The sequence below is a fragment of the Tachysurus vachellii genome, chromosome 4, assembly GCF_030014155.1.
Source record: "Tachysurus vachellii isolate PV-2020 chromosome 4, HZAU_Pvac_v1, whole genome shotgun sequence".
Taxonomy (NCBI): Eukaryota; Metazoa; Chordata; class Actinopteri; order Siluriformes; family Bagridae; genus Tachysurus; species Tachysurus vachellii.
Window position 1 is genome coordinate 2,340,461 of NC_083463.1, and position 20,000 is coordinate 2,360,460.

At 40.8% G+C, this 20,000-nt stretch overlaps 1 protein-coding gene across 1 annotated transcript in view; it reads right to left on the minus strand.

Moving 5' to 3' along the window:
• slc9a7 (solute carrier family 9 member 7) overlaps positions 1–18,299 on the minus strand; it is a 62,436-nt gene extending 44,137 nt beyond the window's left edge. Inside the window, exons 1-8 of the mRNA XM_060867382.1 lie at positions 17,878–18,299; positions 14,056–14,258; positions 9,723–9,800; positions 4,355–4,431; positions 4,128–4,240; positions 3,312–3,417; positions 1,531–1,672; positions 467–572 (exon numbers count right to left, since the gene is read on the minus strand). Of these exons, the coding sequence (XP_060723365.1) occupies positions 467–572; positions 1,531–1,672; positions 3,312–3,417; positions 4,128–4,240; positions 4,355–4,431; positions 9,723–9,800; positions 14,056–14,258; positions 17,878–18,142 (1,090 nt within the window). The 5' untranslated portion in view covers positions 18,143–18,299. The remainder of the gene's footprint in view (positions 1–466; positions 573–1,530; positions 1,673–3,311; positions 3,418–4,127; positions 4,241–4,354; positions 4,432–9,722; positions 9,801–14,055; positions 14,259–17,877) is intronic.
• Between the last annotated feature and the right edge of the window lie 1,701 nt (positions 18,300–20,000).

The window sequence follows — 20,000 nt, forward strand, 5'->3', positions numbered from 1 at the left end:
GCCCTCTTACACACACATACATACGCCCTCTCACACACACATACATACGCACTCTCACACACACATACATACGCCCTCTCACACACATACATACGCCCTCTCACACACACATACATACGCCCTCTCACACACACACATACATACGCCCTCTCACACACACACATACATACGCCCTCTCACACACACACACATACATATGCACTCTCACACACACATACATACGCCCTCTCACACACACATACATACGCCCTCTCACACACACATACATACGCACTCTCACACACACATACATACGCACTCTCACACACACATACATATGCCCTCTCACACACACACATACATACGCACTCACACACACACATACATATGCACTCTCACACAGACACACGCACACAGACATACAAACGCACCCTCTCGCAGACACACTCGCACACAGACACACACTCGCACACAGACAGACACACACCTGTGAAGCCACACGCCTCGGCCAACAGGAAGGTGCTCCAGGACATGAGGAAGAAGAGTGCCGTCTCCAACAGAGGGAAACAGTGCAGCTTAGTGAACTTGGTGACGTGAACATGGAGTTAATGCTTTAAACAGAACAACAGCACTACACACACACACACACACACACACACACACACCCATACATCACTGTCCTCAAACTGATTATTATCCTACAGCAGCATGTCTTTTTTATTCGTATAAACACTTTTTGAATCTGCTATTCATTAATGAGCAAAAGGATGATTAGAGTTACAGTAAAGGTCAAAGGTCCAGGAGACACGTTCCTGTTCACACTTATGTTACAGCAGCTATGAAACTTTAATTATTATTTGTCTCTTTATACTTTTCCCTGTATAAAGACATTTTTTACTTATTTGGATAAAATCTCAGTCATTATATATATATTTATCTATTTATTTATTTATATATTTTATTTATCACTAAAGTTATTAACTAAAGAATCAAGTTTTTATTTCTATTTATTTATTTATATATGAATTATTTACTTTATATTTAATTGATTTAATGAACTAATGCATTTATATAAATGTTCCTTTTCAAGTAATAAATGTATTATTTTATTAATTCAGAATGAATTATTAGTTAATCAACAGATTATTCACCAGTTTAATGTAGATTTCATTTACATTTTTATTTCTTATTTAATTACTAGATTTAAAGCATCCATTTATAACTTTAATATTTATAACCGTTTATAACTGATCACTTTAACTCACAGATGTCAAGTTGAACTCAGTTTATACATTAAAGTATACATTAAATACACTAAAAATAAAAAAAATAAAATAAATAAATACATAAACAAACTTATTTTACCCCCTGGTGGTGAAGTTAGAGCACAACCCTAAAGAAACTGATCTCAGGCAGTGAACATGTAGCTTGGACCTTTAAGTAAAGACGTATCGGGATTCTAATCACGCTGTAAGAGCTTGTAACATCTTGCAATTCATCTTCACTACATGCAAGATTTCTGATCCGCTGAGCGAATGGATGAAAGGATATGAGAGCGGTGACGACTCCGGTGACCGCGCCCATGGCGAAGGAGCCGCTAAAGATCCCGATGAAAATGCCGACGGATTTAAAGAAGGCTGAGGCGTCAAACGTGTGCGTGTTTGCGCCGCTGGGCTGGTAGGCCATGATTGACCTTTAAAAAAAAACAAACAAACAACAACAAAATATCAATAACACATTACATAATAAACAACATTTACAATAACATAGCATATACAAATACACGTGTGCGTTTTAAAGCGTCAGTCTGTATCCCCTGCTGACTCCGCCCACTCTGTGCGTACCAAACACTACCCCGTGCCTTACAGAGTGACTTTAAGAGAAAATGAGCTGGAGCTGGTGCAAGCTGTATTGAGTGAAGATTGTGCAGAATTTTCTGGGCCAGAAAAAAAATATAAAACGGCAGCTTTAAATAACGGTAACGTTGTCAGTCGTTGTTTTAAAAGGTGCATCTGAAACTATACATTTATTACAGATTTTAAAATGTTACAAAGTGCAGCTTTAAGAAAAAAAACAAAACAAAACCAGTATAGAGTTAATGAAAGGTGAGAGTAAGGTGAGTTAATGAAAGGTGAGAGTAAGGTGAGTTAATGAAAGGTGAAAGTAAGGTGAGTTAATGAAAGGTGAAAGTAAGGTGAGTTAATGAAAGGTGAAAGTAAGGTGAGTTAATGAAAGGTGAGAGTAAGGTGAGTTAATGAAAGGTGAAAGTAAGGTGAGTTAATGAAAGGTGAAAGTAAGGTGAGTTAATGAAAGGTGAAAGTAAGGTGAGTTAATGAAAGGTGAAAGTAAGCGTCCTACAGAAGTGTTGATCCGGTGGATTTGGAACTTAACACACAAGAAAGTTCACACAGACTTCTCTAGTCTTACCGCCTCTGCTCGGATTAGTGTACCGATGACACGTCTGCTTTCAAAGTCAAGAACAAAAACTGAACTTTTTATTATATTTTATTTATATTATTTTATTTATAATTTAAAGCGGTAAGGTGAAGGTTTAGTTCAAACAGTCTTATTTATAGCTATGAGCTAATTATTACCGCTAGCTTGTTATTAACCTCGGCTCGTTATATAATTGCACGAATGGACTTTAATAAGCAAACAAACGATGCCGGGCAAGGACGCTGCCCAAAGGAGCATTCTGTAAAGCCACTGACCCATTAAACCATTACTGAATAGAAACGAATTATACAGAAATGATCCCTGACCTGTTTCTATTAACCAGAAGATGGCGACAAAGGACCAGAAAAACTCAGCGCACACTCCATAATAATCCTCTTAGATTACAGCACTATGACCTTTCATGGCTGCTTATCTCTATTATAATTGGTGATCGTAAATTACTTAACAAAGACGTTTAGAATTAAATAATTCTAAATAATGAATCATTTATTGTGGTGGTGATGATGATGATGATGAAGATCTTCTGGGTTCAATAAAGACAAGTTTGAAAGATTATTTCATCACCGGTTTAAATATATTAGTGATTATTGTTTAACGTGTTTGTACAAACTGTACTTTTTTAAGCGCTCGTTTTAAACTGTGCAAAGTTCCAGTTGAGTTATTTACCATCATCTAATGGCTGAATCCATTTTCTGGAGCATTTGATTTGTCATGATGAATTTACTGAAAAGAAGCGAAGGGTTCAAATAAACTTCCTAAATAAAATAAAAAATAAATAAATAAATAAAATAGATGCTGCTAGATTCGATTTATGATGAACGATGTCGTAAAAAACCCAGTAACCCTGAGTGTGTGTGTGTGTGTGTGGGACATACGATGAGAGGACGATGGCCACAGCGTCGTTCATGACGCTCTCGCCGAACAGCAGGGCATAAAGATCCACATCAGCATGGAGCTCATTGAAGATAGCCAGCACAGTGACTACATACACAAACACACACACACACAGCATAAATAATATATATGAAATGTAAGTTCTAAGATTACTTTCCTCATATTAATCATGCACAATATTCAATTTACACTTAACAGATCAGAGTGGATGTGTCGAGGTGTCCACTGCTTATCAGCCAATAAGAATAACATGAATAAAAAATTAAGTCCCGCCCACACAAATACGTCAACAGTTAGAGAGACAGACGGACAATGAAAGAGAGACAGGCATAGAGAGAGACAGAGAGACAGTGAGAGAGAGACAGGCATGGAGAGAGACAGACATAGAGAGAGACAGAGAGATAGTGAGAGGGAGACGGGTATAGAGAGAGACAGGTATAGAGAGAGACAGGTATAGAGAGAGACAGGTATAGAGAGAGACGGGTATAGAGAGAGACGGGTATAGAGAGAGACGGGTATAGAGAGAGACGGGTATAGAGAGAGACGGGTATAGAGAGAGACGGGTATAGAGAGAGACAGGTATAGAGAGAGACAGGTATAGAGAGAGACGGGTATAGAGAGAGACGGGTATAGAGAGAGACAGGTATAGAGAGAGACGGGTATAGAGAGAGACGGGTATAGAGACAGACAGACAGTGAGAGGAAGACAGGTATAGAGAGGGACAGAGAGACAGTGACAGAGAGACAAACAGACAGATAGTGAGAGAGACAGGAACAGAGAGACAGACAGGATGTTACCAGGGTCTGTAGCAGAGATAATGGCGCCGAAGAACAGACAGTCAGTGTAGTAGAATTTATCATTGAGCTGTCCAACAACCTTCATCAGCTTCACCACTCCATACATTAGATTCCTACCACACACACACACACACACACACACACAATTAGTACAATAACATGTTAATGAGGAGTTAGTTGGAGTTAAGAACAGCTGGTTTGTCTGCAGTACATCACAGCTGCTTTACCCGATGACGAAGCAGGAGATGGCGGTCCCCAGGAACGCATAAGTGATGATGGAGCCCAGGTTCCTGAAGAAGTGTCTCTGGAGAAACACACACACACACACACATCACCTGTGCTGCACCCTGACGCATGCAGTTAACGCTTCATTTTACCACCTTATTTACTACATAACCCAAACATACACCTTATCAGAATATATATAGATTTTTATTTTCATTAGAATAATTACATTCCTAATTCATTTCAAAATATAAAATAATGAAGAACTTATTTCATTTAACTGCTTTTATTTGGTATTTGTTAGAAGAAATAAAGTTTATAAACACGTATATAAACCCAAATAATTAATAAATAAAAATAGCGTGTTATATCAATCTTTATTTAAAACCCAAAACTGCAGATGGACATGAACTTCAAAAAGCTTATAAATAAATAAATAAATAAACAAACAAACAAACAAACAAACAAATAAACAAATAATATGGATATTACAAAATGTTTTATTAAAACCAAAATTGGGTGTCAGTCGTAATTAAAATCCGTTTTTATCAAGTCGTTTATTTTTACGAATGTAAATTATTTTATTATATTTAATTTGATAAGTAAAATAAAGAAATAAGTCTAAATTAATCAAATATTTTTCTTTATTTCTGACCCATTGTGTCCAAATCCATAAATTACATATTTTAAAATAAATCAAAATATAATAAATAATTAAATAAATGTTATAGAAAATAATCAGAGAAGAACAGAAACTTTGGGGAATCTCACAAAGGAAATCCCCAAAAACACCAAGACCATGTCACACACACACACACACACACACACACACAGACACACAGACACACACAGACAGACACACACACACACAGACACACACACACCCAGACACACACACACCCAGACACACACAGAGAGACACACACACTCATAGACACACACACACATAGACACACACACACAGACACACACAGACACACACAGACACACACACACACACAGAGACACACACACACACAGACACACACACACACACACCCAGACACACACAGAGAGACACACACACTCATAGACACACACACACATAGACACACACACACATAGACACACACACACACACACAGACACACACACACACACCCAGACACACACAGAGAGACACACACACACATAGACACACACACACACACACACACACACACACACAGACACAGACACACACAGACACACACAGACACACACAGACACACACAGACACACACAGACACACACACACACACACACCCAGACACACACACACCCAGACACACACACACCCAGACACACACACACCCAGACACACACACACCCAGACACACACACACCCAGACACACACACACCCAGACACACACACACCCAGACACACACACACACCCAGACACACACACACCCAGACACACACAGAGAGACACACACACACACACATAGACACACACACACATACAGACACACACACACATAGACACACACACACATAGACACACACACAGACACAAACACATACACACACACAGAGAGAGACACACAGAGAGACAGACACACAGAGAGACAGACACACAGAGAGACAGACACACAGAGAGACAGACACACACACACACACACACACACATACACACACACACAGAGAGACACACACAGAGAGACACACACAGACACACACACAGAGAGAGACACACACACACACACACACACATAGACACACACACACACAGAGAGAGACACACACACACATAGACATACACACACACAGAGAGAGAGACACACACACACAGTGCTGAACATCTCATTTCTGTATTTTTCACTTCAGGAAGTCTATCAATAAAAACTCTGACCGCTGATCGAGAGACTCAGGAGGAGACAAAGGTCAGGACATGACACTCGTCTTTCACACTCGCGCAGTCTGTCCTTCACAGTGGGCTGAAAAACACTCGCTCTCTTCCTCTCTCTCTGCTTATTCAGCACTTTGATGTCACTTAGTTCAGCAACTGGTGGAACAAACAAAGTGTGTAGATGCCATGTGCAGGGTCCGAGCGCTCCTCGTGAACATCTCCCCAGATGAGAAGAGCGAGCTGTATCAAAACGCCTGCTGAAACCTGATTGGCTGAAAGCCGCTGTGTTTGTGAAGTAATTCAGTGATGATTAAAGCTCCAGTTACTGATTCGATGAGGCAAATAAAATAAAATAAATACATATTTATCATCAGTGTATTGAAGATAAACGGTGGCTTATGCTCTCCTTTTAAAGCTTGCAGAGGGGTACGACAAGGCTGTTCGCTGTATAGCATAAAGGTAGCAGCATATGTCGACGACATTGTAGTTGTAATAACAAAGCAAAGCGACGTGGACACTCTAGCAACATTACTGCGAAAGTTTAACGTGCTATTCACGACTAAAGTGAATTGGAGCAAGAGTGAGGCTTTATTGTTTGGGAACTGGTCGGGTGAAAAACTAAAGCTTCCAGAGGGGCTAACTTGGTGGAGAGGGGGTGGGGGTTTCAAATACCTGGGGGTTGTTTTAGGAGACGAGGCAGACATGATGAAGAACTGGGAAGGGTCACAGAACAACCTCCGAGATCCCAACAGTCTGGCTTTAAAGCAGCTCATTCCACAGAGACAGTCCTTTTAGATGTCTCTGAGAAACTACATGCTGCTACATCAGCCAAACTGTCATCCGTCCTTATCCTCCTTGACCTTTCAGCAGCGTTTTATACGGTCAACCACGAGACTCTCTTGTCCACCCTCAGGAGTCTTGGGATTTGTGGATCAGCTTGGGAATGGTTCGCTTCCTACCTGGAAGGATGCTCATATCAGGTAACATGGAAGGGAGTGACATCTGCTCCACGCAGACTCTCCACTGGTGTCCCACAGTGCTCAGTACTTGGTCCTCTTCTTTTCTCCCTGTATTCTCACTCTCTTTGGGAAGTTATTTCCTCACATAGGTTCTCTTACCACTGCTATGCCACTGATACACACCCTCAGATACCTCAGCATGTCTGAATCTCTGCATGTCTGGCAGAAATATCATCATGGATGACTGCTCATGAGTTAAAGCTCAATCCTAACAAAACTGTACTGCTGATCATCAGGTGATTCATCCCCAGGTCACGACCTTGCTATATCCTTGCACAACGATCTGATCTCCCCTTCAGTCACAGCTCACAACCTTGGGGTAAGTCTCTTGTGATTTTAAGACTGGATTACTACAACACACTGCTGGCAGGTCTACATATGAACGCAATCCGCCCTCTGCAAATGATCCAGAATGCAGCTGCACGACAAGTCTAGCGGCATCCTTACTGTAGCACAGAATGGCTTGTCTTGACCCCCCGGTAAGTTTTCTGAAAGATGTACAAGCTGTATTAGTGGGTTTTTTTTCTAGGACAAATTGCATTGGGTTCCACAGAGTGTACTGTTTTTGCCAAGGGAAGAAGGTGGACAAGGTCTCATTCACCTACAAAGCAGGGCGGCAGCCTTTCGCCTGCGATTTCTACAGAGACTTCTGAATGGACCTGCAGAATCCAACTGGAGAGCTGCTGCATGCTCAGTTTTAAACAGCACAGAAGGACTGAACCTGAGTAAGTCACTCTTTCTGATGGATCCCCGTCTGTAATGTTGACACTCTGAAGTTGCCGGCGTTCTACAGAAATTTAGAGTTTGTTCAGAAGGCAGAGGACAGATGCTGCATGTTCCCTCTTCTGGCTGCTAGAGGAACCTCTAGTCCACGGGGCTCGATTGTAACCTGCTAGGACTCAACAAGGTTCTTCTAAACTCAGGGACTGTAACACGAGGCAGCGGTGGACAGCACAGCAGCACTCCTGGGAATCAGGTCAGCTCGACTAACCACACAGCTGCTAGAGAGGTGGAAATCCACTCTCACTACTGAGGAGCTAAGGATGGTTTAAAACCTTTGGCCCCTAAGCTAGACGAGGTCACAGGTGCCTTTCTGGAGCCTGCAAAATGTACGCTGGACTTTCTATCAAGTTCAACTAAGACTTTTTACAAAGCTTGTGTAAAGGTTTTCAACAAGAAGTGTTTAAACAGTAGAACTAACTGGTGCAGTACTGAGGGTGAGTGATACTGTTAAACCAGAGTGGACAGTGTTGTATAAACCACGTTATGGACGTAAAGGCTACGAGACATTTAATCTGGAAATAAAGTTTCCTTTAAATCTAAAAAAAATAAACTCTCTCTCTTGCTGTCTCTATCTCCATTTCTCTCTGTCTGTCTCTCTCTCTCCCTGTGTCTCTCACTCTCTCTGTCTCTCCCCCTTTCTCTCTGTCTGTCTGTCTCTCTCGCCGTCTATCTCTCTCTCCATTTCTCTCTGTCTGTCTCTCTCTCTCTTGCTGTATCTATCTCTCTCCATTTCTCTCTGTCTGTCTCTCTCTCGCTGTGTCTCTCGCTCTCTCTCTCTCCATTTCTCTGTCTGTCTCTCTCTCTCCATCTCTCTCCATCTCTCGCGCTCTCTCTCTCTCTGTCCATTTCTCTCTGTCTGTCTCTCTCTCTCCATCTCTCTCTATCTCTCTCCATTTCTCTCTGTCTCTCTCTCTCCCTGTGCCTCTCGCTCTCTCTGTCTCCATTTCTCTTTGTCTGTCTCTCTCTCTCTCTCTCCCTGTGCCTCTCACTCTCTCCATTTCTCTCTGTCTGTCTCTCTCTCCATCTGTCTCTCTCTCTCTCGCTGTGTCTCTCTCTCTCGCTGTGTCTCTCTCTCTCACTGTGTCTCTCTCTCTCACTGTGTCTCTCTCTCTCCATATCTCTCTGTCTCTCTCTTGCTGTGTGTGTCTCTCTCTCTCCATATCTCTGTCTCTCTCTTGCTGTGTGTGTGTCTCTCTCTCCATATCTCTCTGTCTCTCTCTCTCTCTCACTGTGTGTCTCTCTCCATATCTCTCTGTCTCTCTCCATTTCTCTCTGTGTGTCTCTCTCCATATCTCTCTGTCTCTCTCCATTTCTCTCTGTCTGTCTGTCTCTGTCTCTCTCTCTCCATATCTCTCTGTGTCTCTCTCTCGCTGTGTCTCTCTCTCTCTCCATATCTCTCTGTCTCTCTCTCTCTCTCTCACTGTGTGTCTCTCTCCATATCTCTCTGTCTCTCTCTGTCTCTCTCCATTTCTCTCTGTCTGTCTGTCTCTGTCTCTCTCCCCATTTCTCTCTCTCTCTCTCTTCATATCTCTGTCTGTGTCACTTGCACACAGCAAGAGAAAGTGAAAAAAAGGAAGTGAAGCTTCCTGTATATCAGCCACCGATCAGAAATTCTAACACGTGACAAAGCAGAACATATGAAAGTCTGTCGCTGACCTGCTAAAGGAAACCTGAGTCGTGCTGCTGCTCCGACACTCACCTTCTTCAGGCTGTATCCTGCATGGAATATGATCGGAGGTAGCAGGATGTTGAAGAAAACCTCCGGGTCAAAGGTCACCTGTCACAGCAAACAAGAGATACATAAACATACGCATCACGTAAACGTACAAATACGTGACAAAAACGATCCGTTCTGATTAGGGTTGCAAAGGGGGGGGAAAGTATCCGGTTAAATCTCCGGAAACTTTCCACGGGAACTTAATCTGGGGAATTTTGGAAATATTACTATTTTTAATGTTTCTGAAAGAAGGCTTTTTAAAATAAATAAATAAATAAATAAATAAAAAGTTATATTGTGAAATATTATTACAGTTCAGTATAATGTTTTTTCTCATTTATTCCTGTGATCAAAGCTGAATATTCAGCATCATTACTCCAGTCGTCACGGTCACACGATCCTTCAGAAATCATTCTGATATGCTCGTTTATTATCAACGTTAAACAGTTGTGCTGCTTAATATTTTTTAGGAACCTGTGATATTTTTTCACGATTCTTTGATAAATAAAAAGTTTTTTAAAAAAAAAAAAAAAAACACCTCTTATTCCAAACTGAAATCTTTTCTAACTATCGTCACCGTCAGACGGAATCCTCGTATCTCCAAAACCGTTATTTTTCAGGACATTAAAAAACGCCGTACCTTATCTGCAGTACACAGGGTTTAGTCCGCGTTACAGTGGATTGTCTTGCGCTAAATTCCTGTCCTCAGACGAGCACCAGAACTAGCGGGGGTCAAGATTTGTTTTTCTTTGAGCCCAATGTTTTGAAGACATTTACCTCAGAAGACGTGTTGATTCGTTGCGACTCTTCTTGAGGAGAAATATGCCGTGAAGCTCTCACACGGAGTGAGGAAGAGGTGGACAGTTGAAGTGTCCAATGGAGTTATGAGATTTGTGTTCAAGCTATTTTCAAGACTTTAGATTGGTTAATAACTTGTAAAAATAACAGACCCACGTGGGGACTGACCAATAGCATCGATATGTGAAAAAATTCCAAATTTGGACATACGAGGTTTCTGCCCGACAGCGACGATATATAAATCTTCATTATCACCTTTTATCAGTTTAACACATCTCGCTGAATAAAAGTATTAATTTCTTTAAAAAAAAAAGAGGTAAAAACAAAAAAGACCCCAAACCTTTAAACGGTAGTGTGTATTGTTACAAAAGATTTATATTTTAAATAACATGTTCAGAAAACCTTCTAATACAAATGATTTCTGAAGGATTTTTGATCAAATAAATGCAGGCTTGATGAGCGTAAGAGACTTCTTACAAAAACATTAAAAATAGTAATGTGTCCAAACCTTTGAGTGGTACAGTAATTCTGTTTCTATGGTAACAGAAAACTGGCAGAAAGAGCATCACAACTTGAGCTAGCTACATGATAGCTAGCGTCATAAATTTTCAATACATAGTGTTAGCTTGAATCTGATTTACTGGCTAGCTAGTGAGCTACTCTATAAACACATCTTGGTATTTGGTATTTAAACTATAATACCATAGATCAAATATATTTATCCAAGTTTTATAATCAAAACAAGAATGTAGAATAAGGCATTAATATGTGCTTAATAAGTACTAATAAATAGCCAATATTCTATTAATATTCATTCTAATAAGCAACTAGTTAAATGACCCTAAAATAAAGTGTTACTGTGCATGTTATGGAAGAACGCATGTACCTGCAGGGGTTTTGGCCTCAATGGCCCTCCAGTAAGCAGTGTGCTGTGTGCAAGTGACCGAGGAACGTAGGGTACAAATTCAACTTAAACTGCATTAAATCTTATTGTTTTAAACACAATTACTTTTTAAACACAACTTGTTATAAGGCAACTCTGCATTTTTTTAAAATTCCCAGTTTATTTCCATATATTCCCGTTAATTCCCATGGAAAGTTTCCAGCCTTGAAAACTCCCGAAATTCTGCAACCCTAGTTCTGATTGGCTGACAGCTGTGTACCAGCACATGTCACACACAGCATGCGACAAAACAATGATGACGTCAGTGTTCATTCTTACACAGAACCAAAAACATTGCAATAGACGCAATTAAAAAAAACGACAAGAAACCATTTCATCGTAGGCTTTTGGGAAAGAAAAACAAACTCTGAAATGTAACTATAAATGGATAAAAAATTTGATTATTATCATTTTTATTTTTTTTTTTTTTTGCATATTTTACTAATAAGTGATGTTACAGGAAAATAATTAACCTCAGGGAGGTCACAGTGATAAAAGTCATAATACCAATCAGACATAATGTTTATCTTTTAAAAATATTATAAATTGTGATATAAAATCTAAATGAATCAGTTTTACTGAGTCAAATTCTGACACCAAACTCACACTAAACACTAAACGAGGAGGAAATGAAGACACGGGATGTATAACACGAGCTAGTTTATGTTCAGTGGCAGTTGGACAGTTCTAATTTACATATTCATATACTGATGTTTCTAATTTAAATATTCATATAATGACATATTCTAATGCCCCTTTTCCACTGAGGCAGTTTGAGTGCTGGTTTAGAGTCTAATTTAAAATCAGTTCTCTCCTTTTCGACACCCAAAGCACCGGCTCTGAAGCAGGAAAAGTGGTTCTTAAAAGGTGCGGTCTCTGTTGTTTGAAAGCCAGTGTTGACATTTGAAATCACCAAAACAAACACGCCCCTAACCCAAACAGGTCCCACCCCTGTACTGATAGCTCCGCCCACACACACACGTAACCCAGGCAACTAATAGAAAGAAATGTGTCTTTATCATAGCTGAAGTGAAGAACAATACGATTGTAGATAAACAAACAAGCAAAAATGACACACAAACATAATCATGTAAAGGACAAAGACATATATTAGTTCTGTGTAACAAAACAAAACCAACGTTACTCACCTATCGAGAAGGAAAAAAGCGCCTCGGCGTCTTAAGTAAAGTTGGTCACATATTCACAGATTGGAGTTTCCCGAGTCAATAACTCCTGAGCTAAACACTGTTACTACACAAAACACGGTTGTAGCTGCGTCTCTACATTACTACGATAGAAAAGAGGTGTTATTTGTGTAGTAACAGTGTTTAGCTCAGGAGTTATTGACTCAGGAAACTCCAATCTGTGAATATGTGACCAACGTCCTGCTCCTTCAGTTCTCTCCAGCGCTGGAAAGCTGATCCTATATTAACACGTCCTACTTCTTACCTTATCGTAAGTCTTTCTTCACTTTCTTTCTTTGTTTTTATCCTCCATGTCAATGTTAAAACCTCTTTCTGCTAATGTCACACATGCGCACTGAACACTCTCTCCGCCCATATTGACAAGACACGCCCCTTTCTGATCATTGATTAAACGTTTGTTTTGATTTTTGTTTAGTTGTCGGCCCGACTCAGTTTCCTGAAGCATTTCTCAAAAATCGGAGACTCCACCTTTAAGTAGCACCAAAAAATTTCTAGTCTAGACTTAATAACCGCTTGCGTCAGGGGCTGGGGGTGGAGCTGGGGGTGGGGTTATTGTGACCAACAAGACAAAAGAGAACGTCGTTAGCGCCATTTTTAAATCATTTTAAATCAGGATTCGCCGCATTTGGATGCCAATGTAGGTTCACAAAGCCATGAGCATTAACAGTAAAAGAACATCCGGCATTGTTGATGTTGTGTTTGTCGCTGCTGCGCTAACGTCGCTAACGTTGCTGTGTAACGTATACAGTGACGTCAGACTCTGTGACGGCTCTCTAACCGATGCAGGGTTTCCCGCAGCACTTTGCAGTTCGGGTGGCCCGCCTAAGCTGGGAAACCCTACCGCCTTAACTAGGTCGCCCAAAAAAAAATTCCGCTGCACAAAAGGCCGTCAAAAGTGCATCTCAGAGAATACCACGGACGTGCTTCACACCGCGAGCGGGCACGCGCGCCACACGGCCAAATTGAGAGACAGACGTGGTCCGTCACTGTCTGGAGGATAACTAGCCAGTCGATAAAACGCGTGTACGCAAAATTTTGAATGTTGTTTTGCACTTTCTTATTTATTATTATATGTTATTTAAGTTTTATATTTAGTGTTAAATAAATAATTGTTAAATGTAGTACAGAGTCTATGGTCTATCTCACAAAGAAGCGCCGACTGCCCCGCCCCCGGGCCCCGCCCCCGGGCCCCGCCCCCTGGGCCCCGCTTAATTTACATATTCATATATTGCCGTTACTCATTTACATATTCATATACTGACATTTCTAAATGACATATTCTTGTATAGTCGTATATCATGGACCAAATCGTTAAGTCCAAAGACGTTCATTAAAAGTGAATCGTTTTGTGGTGTGTTTTTTGTCTCACCTTCCGAAGCATGTCGTTCTGCTCCACGTTGTGGATTTCTCGGGAGTTGATCTCGCCCTTCAGTGTGTACTCGAAGAACTTGCCACTGATGTTGAGTAGCAGGGTGCTGACTGGCCCCTCCTTCAGGGAGCAGCTGGGCGGAGTCTGATGGTGGTAACTGGTCGAGGGGATTCCGTAGCGCAGGATTACACCCACCAGCAAGCCTGAGCACACCAACACAACATGTTCAGTCATCTCTCTCTCTGATTGGTCAGAACGCACTGATTCATTCTCTCTAGCAGCGGCTAGTACAGTAGCGCAAGATGTTATACATAGTAGGTTACCGTTTCTATGGTAACAGCTCATTCACAGAGATGTGGATGTGTATTCAACTAAATACTAGCAAATTAATAAAATTCAACAGGTCAAAAACTCAATTAAATATGAAAATGTACGTCGTCTGATGTACAGAACATGTGACTGATGTTTATAATGAAAGGAATAACAGACAACCTGCTGATGTACAACACGCTCTGTACGGCATCATCAACATCAATGTTTCATTTATTAATCAACAACACCTCACACTTTTACACTCTCAATCCCTCCCTTCCTCTCTCCTTCATTCCCTCCCTCCCTTCAATCCCTCCCTTCTTCACTCCCTCCCTTCCTCCCTCCTTCAATCCCTCACTCCCACCCTCCTTCACTCTCTCACTCCTTCCCTCACTCCTTCCCTCACTCCCTCATTCCCTCCCTCCTTCAATCCCTCACTCACTCCCTCCCTTCCTCTCTCCCTCCCTCCTTCAATCCCTCCCTCCCTCCCTCCCTCCCTCCCTCCTTCCTTCCTTCACTCCCTCACTCCCTCCCTTCCTCTCTCCCTCCCTCCTTCAATCCCTCCCTCCCTCCCTCCCTCCCTCCTTCCTTCACTCCCTCACTCCCTCCCTCCTTCCATCCCTCCCTAACAAAAAACATCACATTAATGTTTATTTTGTTTTTAATAAATAATGTAGTTTAAATGAGGTTGAGACTCCACCGGTGAAGGAGCTGTTGCTATAGAAATGATAAAGTACTTGTGTATAAATAGAACCCGGTGGATCACGTTACAGCCGGGACTCCTCGTACTGCTACGAGAAAACAACACACAGCTCAGATTTGAGAATTTAGCTGAACCGTCCATCATTTATATTATGATCGTTCTGTAAGATAAAACAGACGCTATTATAAATAAATAACAACGTGTACAAAATATGAAAGGTATTTCATGGTGGTGAGCACATCAGTTAACATCACTATATAAGATTTAATCTTAACAGCGATGTAGTGGCTAACACACACACATACACACACACACACACACATACACACACACACACACACACTACAGGAAGTTAACAGTACATGTGTTGTGTGCTGTGGGGTCACAGGTGTAAATCAGCATGGGGTGCTATTAATAATTGTGTTAGTCCCAGCCAACAGCAGTGACCTTGAAACACACACACACAGACACACACAGACACACACAGACACACACAGACACACACAGACACACACACAGGCTAGAATCCAGCTTAATGCTGTAGTGCAGTCCACTGCAGGAGGAAAACATGATGCGTGAAGGCCACAGAATAGACCACACACACACACACACACACACACACACACACACACACACACACACACACACACACACACACACCTTTCTGCTGTGCAAAGCAAAAAAGTTTATTTTTTGGATGAATCGGGGGAAATCTGCATTGGTACAGAAAACATCAGTACGTCTTCATGTCATGATGTTTACAGCAGTTTTTAGGTCACTGAGTCACCGTCCACATGAACCTCATCATTCACAGTAAAAAAACTAGTAATAAACTACAGGATATCACTTACACATATCGCTTAGACAGAAAGAACGAATATCCAGACAGACAGGAAAAAAGAAAGAAAGAAAGATTCAGATTCAACACCACCGACACACTAAACACCACAATGTCAGATTCAACACCACCGACACACTAAACACCACAATTTCAGATTCAACACCACCGACACACTAAACACCACAATGTCAGATTCAACACCACCGACACACTAAACACCACAATGTCAGATTCAACACCACCGATACACTAAACACCACAATGTCAGATTCAACACCACTGACACACTAAACACCACAATGTCAGATTCAACACCACCGACACACTAAACACCACAATGTCAGATTCAACACCACCGACACACTAAACACCACAATGTCAGATTCAACACCACCGACACACTAAACACCACAATGTCAGATTCAACACCACCGACACACTAAACACCACAATGTCAGATTCAACACCACCGATACACTAAACACCACAATGTCAGATTCAACACCACCGACACACTAAACACCACAATTTCAGATTCAACACCACTGACACACTAAACACCACAATGTCAGATTCAACACCACTGACACACTAAACACCACAATGTCAGATTCAACACCACCGACACACTAAACACCACAATGTCAGATTCAACACCACCGACACACTAAACACCACAATGTCAGATTCAACACCACCGATACACTAAACACCACAATTTCAGATTCAACACCACCGATACACTAAACACCACAATTTCAGATTCAACACCACCGATACACTAAACACCACAATTTCAGATTCAACACCACTGACACACTAAACACCACAATGTCAGATTCAGCACCACCGACACACTAAACACCACAATGTCAGATTCAACACCACCGACACACTAAACACCACAATGGCAGATTCAACACCACCGACACACTAAACACCACAATTTCAGATTCAACACCACCGACACACTAAACACCACAATGTCAGATTCAACACCACCGACACACTAAACACCACAATTTCAGATTCAACACCACTGACACACTAAACACCACAATGTCAGATTCAACACCACCGACACACTAAACACCACAATGTCAGATTCAGCACCACCGACACACTAAACACCACAATGTCAGATTCAACACCACCGACACACTAAACACCACAATGTCAGATTCAACACCACTGACACACTAAACACCACAATGTCAGATTCAACACCACCGACACACTAAACACCACAGAACAGAGAGGGTTTACAGTGATGACGATTAGAAAACTGAATGATCTGTTAAAGAAAGAAAGAAAGTGTGATCATTTAATTCATATTAAAAACAGTTGTTGCCACTTGCTGTAGTAAAGAAATAAACCACTTCATGTTGTGCTGTTTGAGGAAACTAATCATCACGCCAATATTTTACTAATCATTTACAAAACCAGTTGTTCTGCTCTGTTGTTTTGCTTCTCGATATGACGGATATATCAGAAATGTCTGTCATCTTTAATACAAATGAAAATTGTTGCTAATGAGAATGACTAAAATCCCTGAGCAGGAATTTGAACTCCGATTTACTTTGAATTCCAGGATCACGTGAACGCACCATCAGTGTTCAACACGGTCTCTATGGACCTCAAGCAGAAACAATTAACACCAAGATTATTAGCGCAGAACTGCTCTGTCACTGCGCCATGAAAATGTCGAAATGTTGTCTTCTTTTTATACAGAAGAACTGCAGTGAATATAAAGTGCGTGATGATGCAATGTGACACTGAGAAACATTATAAACCGGTTTAACGTCACGTGCTGTGTTCAATGTACTGGAACGTTCTACAAAACCCTCAGAAGTGTGAGGTGATGTTGGGATTAGCAGCAGCAGCTAGCAGGCTAATCATCGTCATTCATGTGAGACGCTAATAATAACACGATAATAATAATAAAGTTTATCGCCTAAATTCTTACCGTAGATCATAGCTAGGCCGGTTTCGTGCAGGAAACGCACTCGTCTGTGTTTGAAGAGCCATATAGTGAGAATGGTGAGCGTCAGCAGCAGGATGAAGGTGAGTAAATTAACGCTGTCCTGACGGTGACTTTCCTCAGCCTCCTTCTCCGTGGTCAGATCCTCCATCGCCCCGTCATCCGAGTTAATCCGAGCCGCTCGGCTTAATAACAACACTACAGCCGTGAGTCCTGACCTGCTCCTCCAGAGGTGCCTCCATGGCTTCATCGTGCGTGATGCGAAATCTCCGTGGCCTTGGTGCTGGTGCTGCTGCTGCTGCTGCTGCAAGGAATCGCCGAGAAAACGGAACTCTGAGCTGCGAGTCGACTCCAAAGAACTTATGAATCGACTCAACAGATGTGGAACCGATTCCAATGACTGAAATAAATTTGCCTGAGGACTGTGTGTGTGAATGGGGTACTTTATCAGATACTTTATCAGATCATCTCTCGGAAAGTTCATTTCAATTTATGGTTTCGACTCTGGAGCGTTTCAAGAAGTTTTTTGATTTTTGATTTTATTCACTGGGACTGTGAATCGAGTCACAAACTTTGGAGTCGATTCCTTACACTGAAAATAATTTGACTAAACACTACATAGTATATAGGGTACAGTTCAGACTATGGAATCGACTCACAATCTTTGGAGTCGATTCCATACACTGAAAATAATTTGACTAAATACTACATAGTATACAAGGTACAGTTCAATCTATGGAATCGACTCTCTCCCCCCAAGCTAAAGAGATTCAATTCTTTTATCCCATGCATTGGGAGATGTAATACAGCTCAGAAGCTTTAGACTAATTTGCCCACAGACGAGCTGAAACTGTTCCCCATCCATTGTGTATATTTAGTTAAATTGAGAATTCTGTTCAAAGAGTCAGAGTCTGTTCCAAATAACTGGAACCGAACAGGTCTAAATGAGACTCGGTCCCGGAGCTGAAGTGTTTAAATACACCTGGCGCCCCCATGTGGACACTACGCTCATTACCGCTCATTAAGTGGAAATAAAGCTATTATTTAATGATTTATTAGTGTTAAATTTGTTTCTACAGATCTCCTGAGGAATTGTATAACATTCCACAATTCTGAAAAACTTTACTTTTTCTTACAAATTATACAAAAAATGTTATTTATAAATGTACAGCACAACATTTAGCAGGAACTGGGTGTAATTTGTGTACGAAATTTATAAGTGTTTATAACTGTTTAACATTTGTATGTGATCTTATTTTAATGATGTTCAATCTCACAATGCTTATAACACTGTTTGCAAAGATTATTTAACTGACTCCGCCCCCTCTGTTAACACCTTCATGTACTTTTCCCTTTTAAGGAAATAAGGAGGAGCTAGAATTCTTTGTTGTGATCAGACGGACGGCGTATTAGAAAGAAATCGAATTATCTGTCTTTAAGATTAGAAATACTTTGAACTTTACATAGCTCACCTTTAAAATGTATTTATTGCACCATAACAGAAGCTGATTACGGAACATTTAATATGGAAGTTGCTTCATATCTGATTTATATATTCAGTGTGTTTTAGTAGTGAAATAGATGTTTTTTAGAAAGTGAGCCAGTGGCATGAATAAACAGGACGCTCAGGTTTCCTCTACACGTTCCCAAGTTTCCTTTGTACTACATGAAATGAGGAGTCATCAGTTGTGACATTCTTGAAAATTCAGCTTCAGCATTTTTTACTATGAAGGATTAAGCAATAACTAACAGGCCTTTACTCAAACCGTCGGAGGAAATAACTTGATAATTACATTTTCACTCATTAAAATAAATAGTTCAGTGATATATAAGTTTATATAAGAAGCAGGTTTTGGTGTATATGAAGCTTTTTCTGTTTAAAAAATACTCAGTCAATTGAACCAAAACAATTTGATTCTTTTAACCAAATGTATTTTCAGCAAACTGCTCGTCAGCTCTGTGTTCTATAAACCGCTGGCCAGCAAGCTAACATAGTTAAAGCGTCCGCAGCTGATTCTCCAGTAAATTATTTTAATTTCTTCAAGCTACAGTTTGTTCAGCCTCAAGCTTCAAGGTTCAGTTTGGGTTCCAGCTAGAAATCCTCCCTT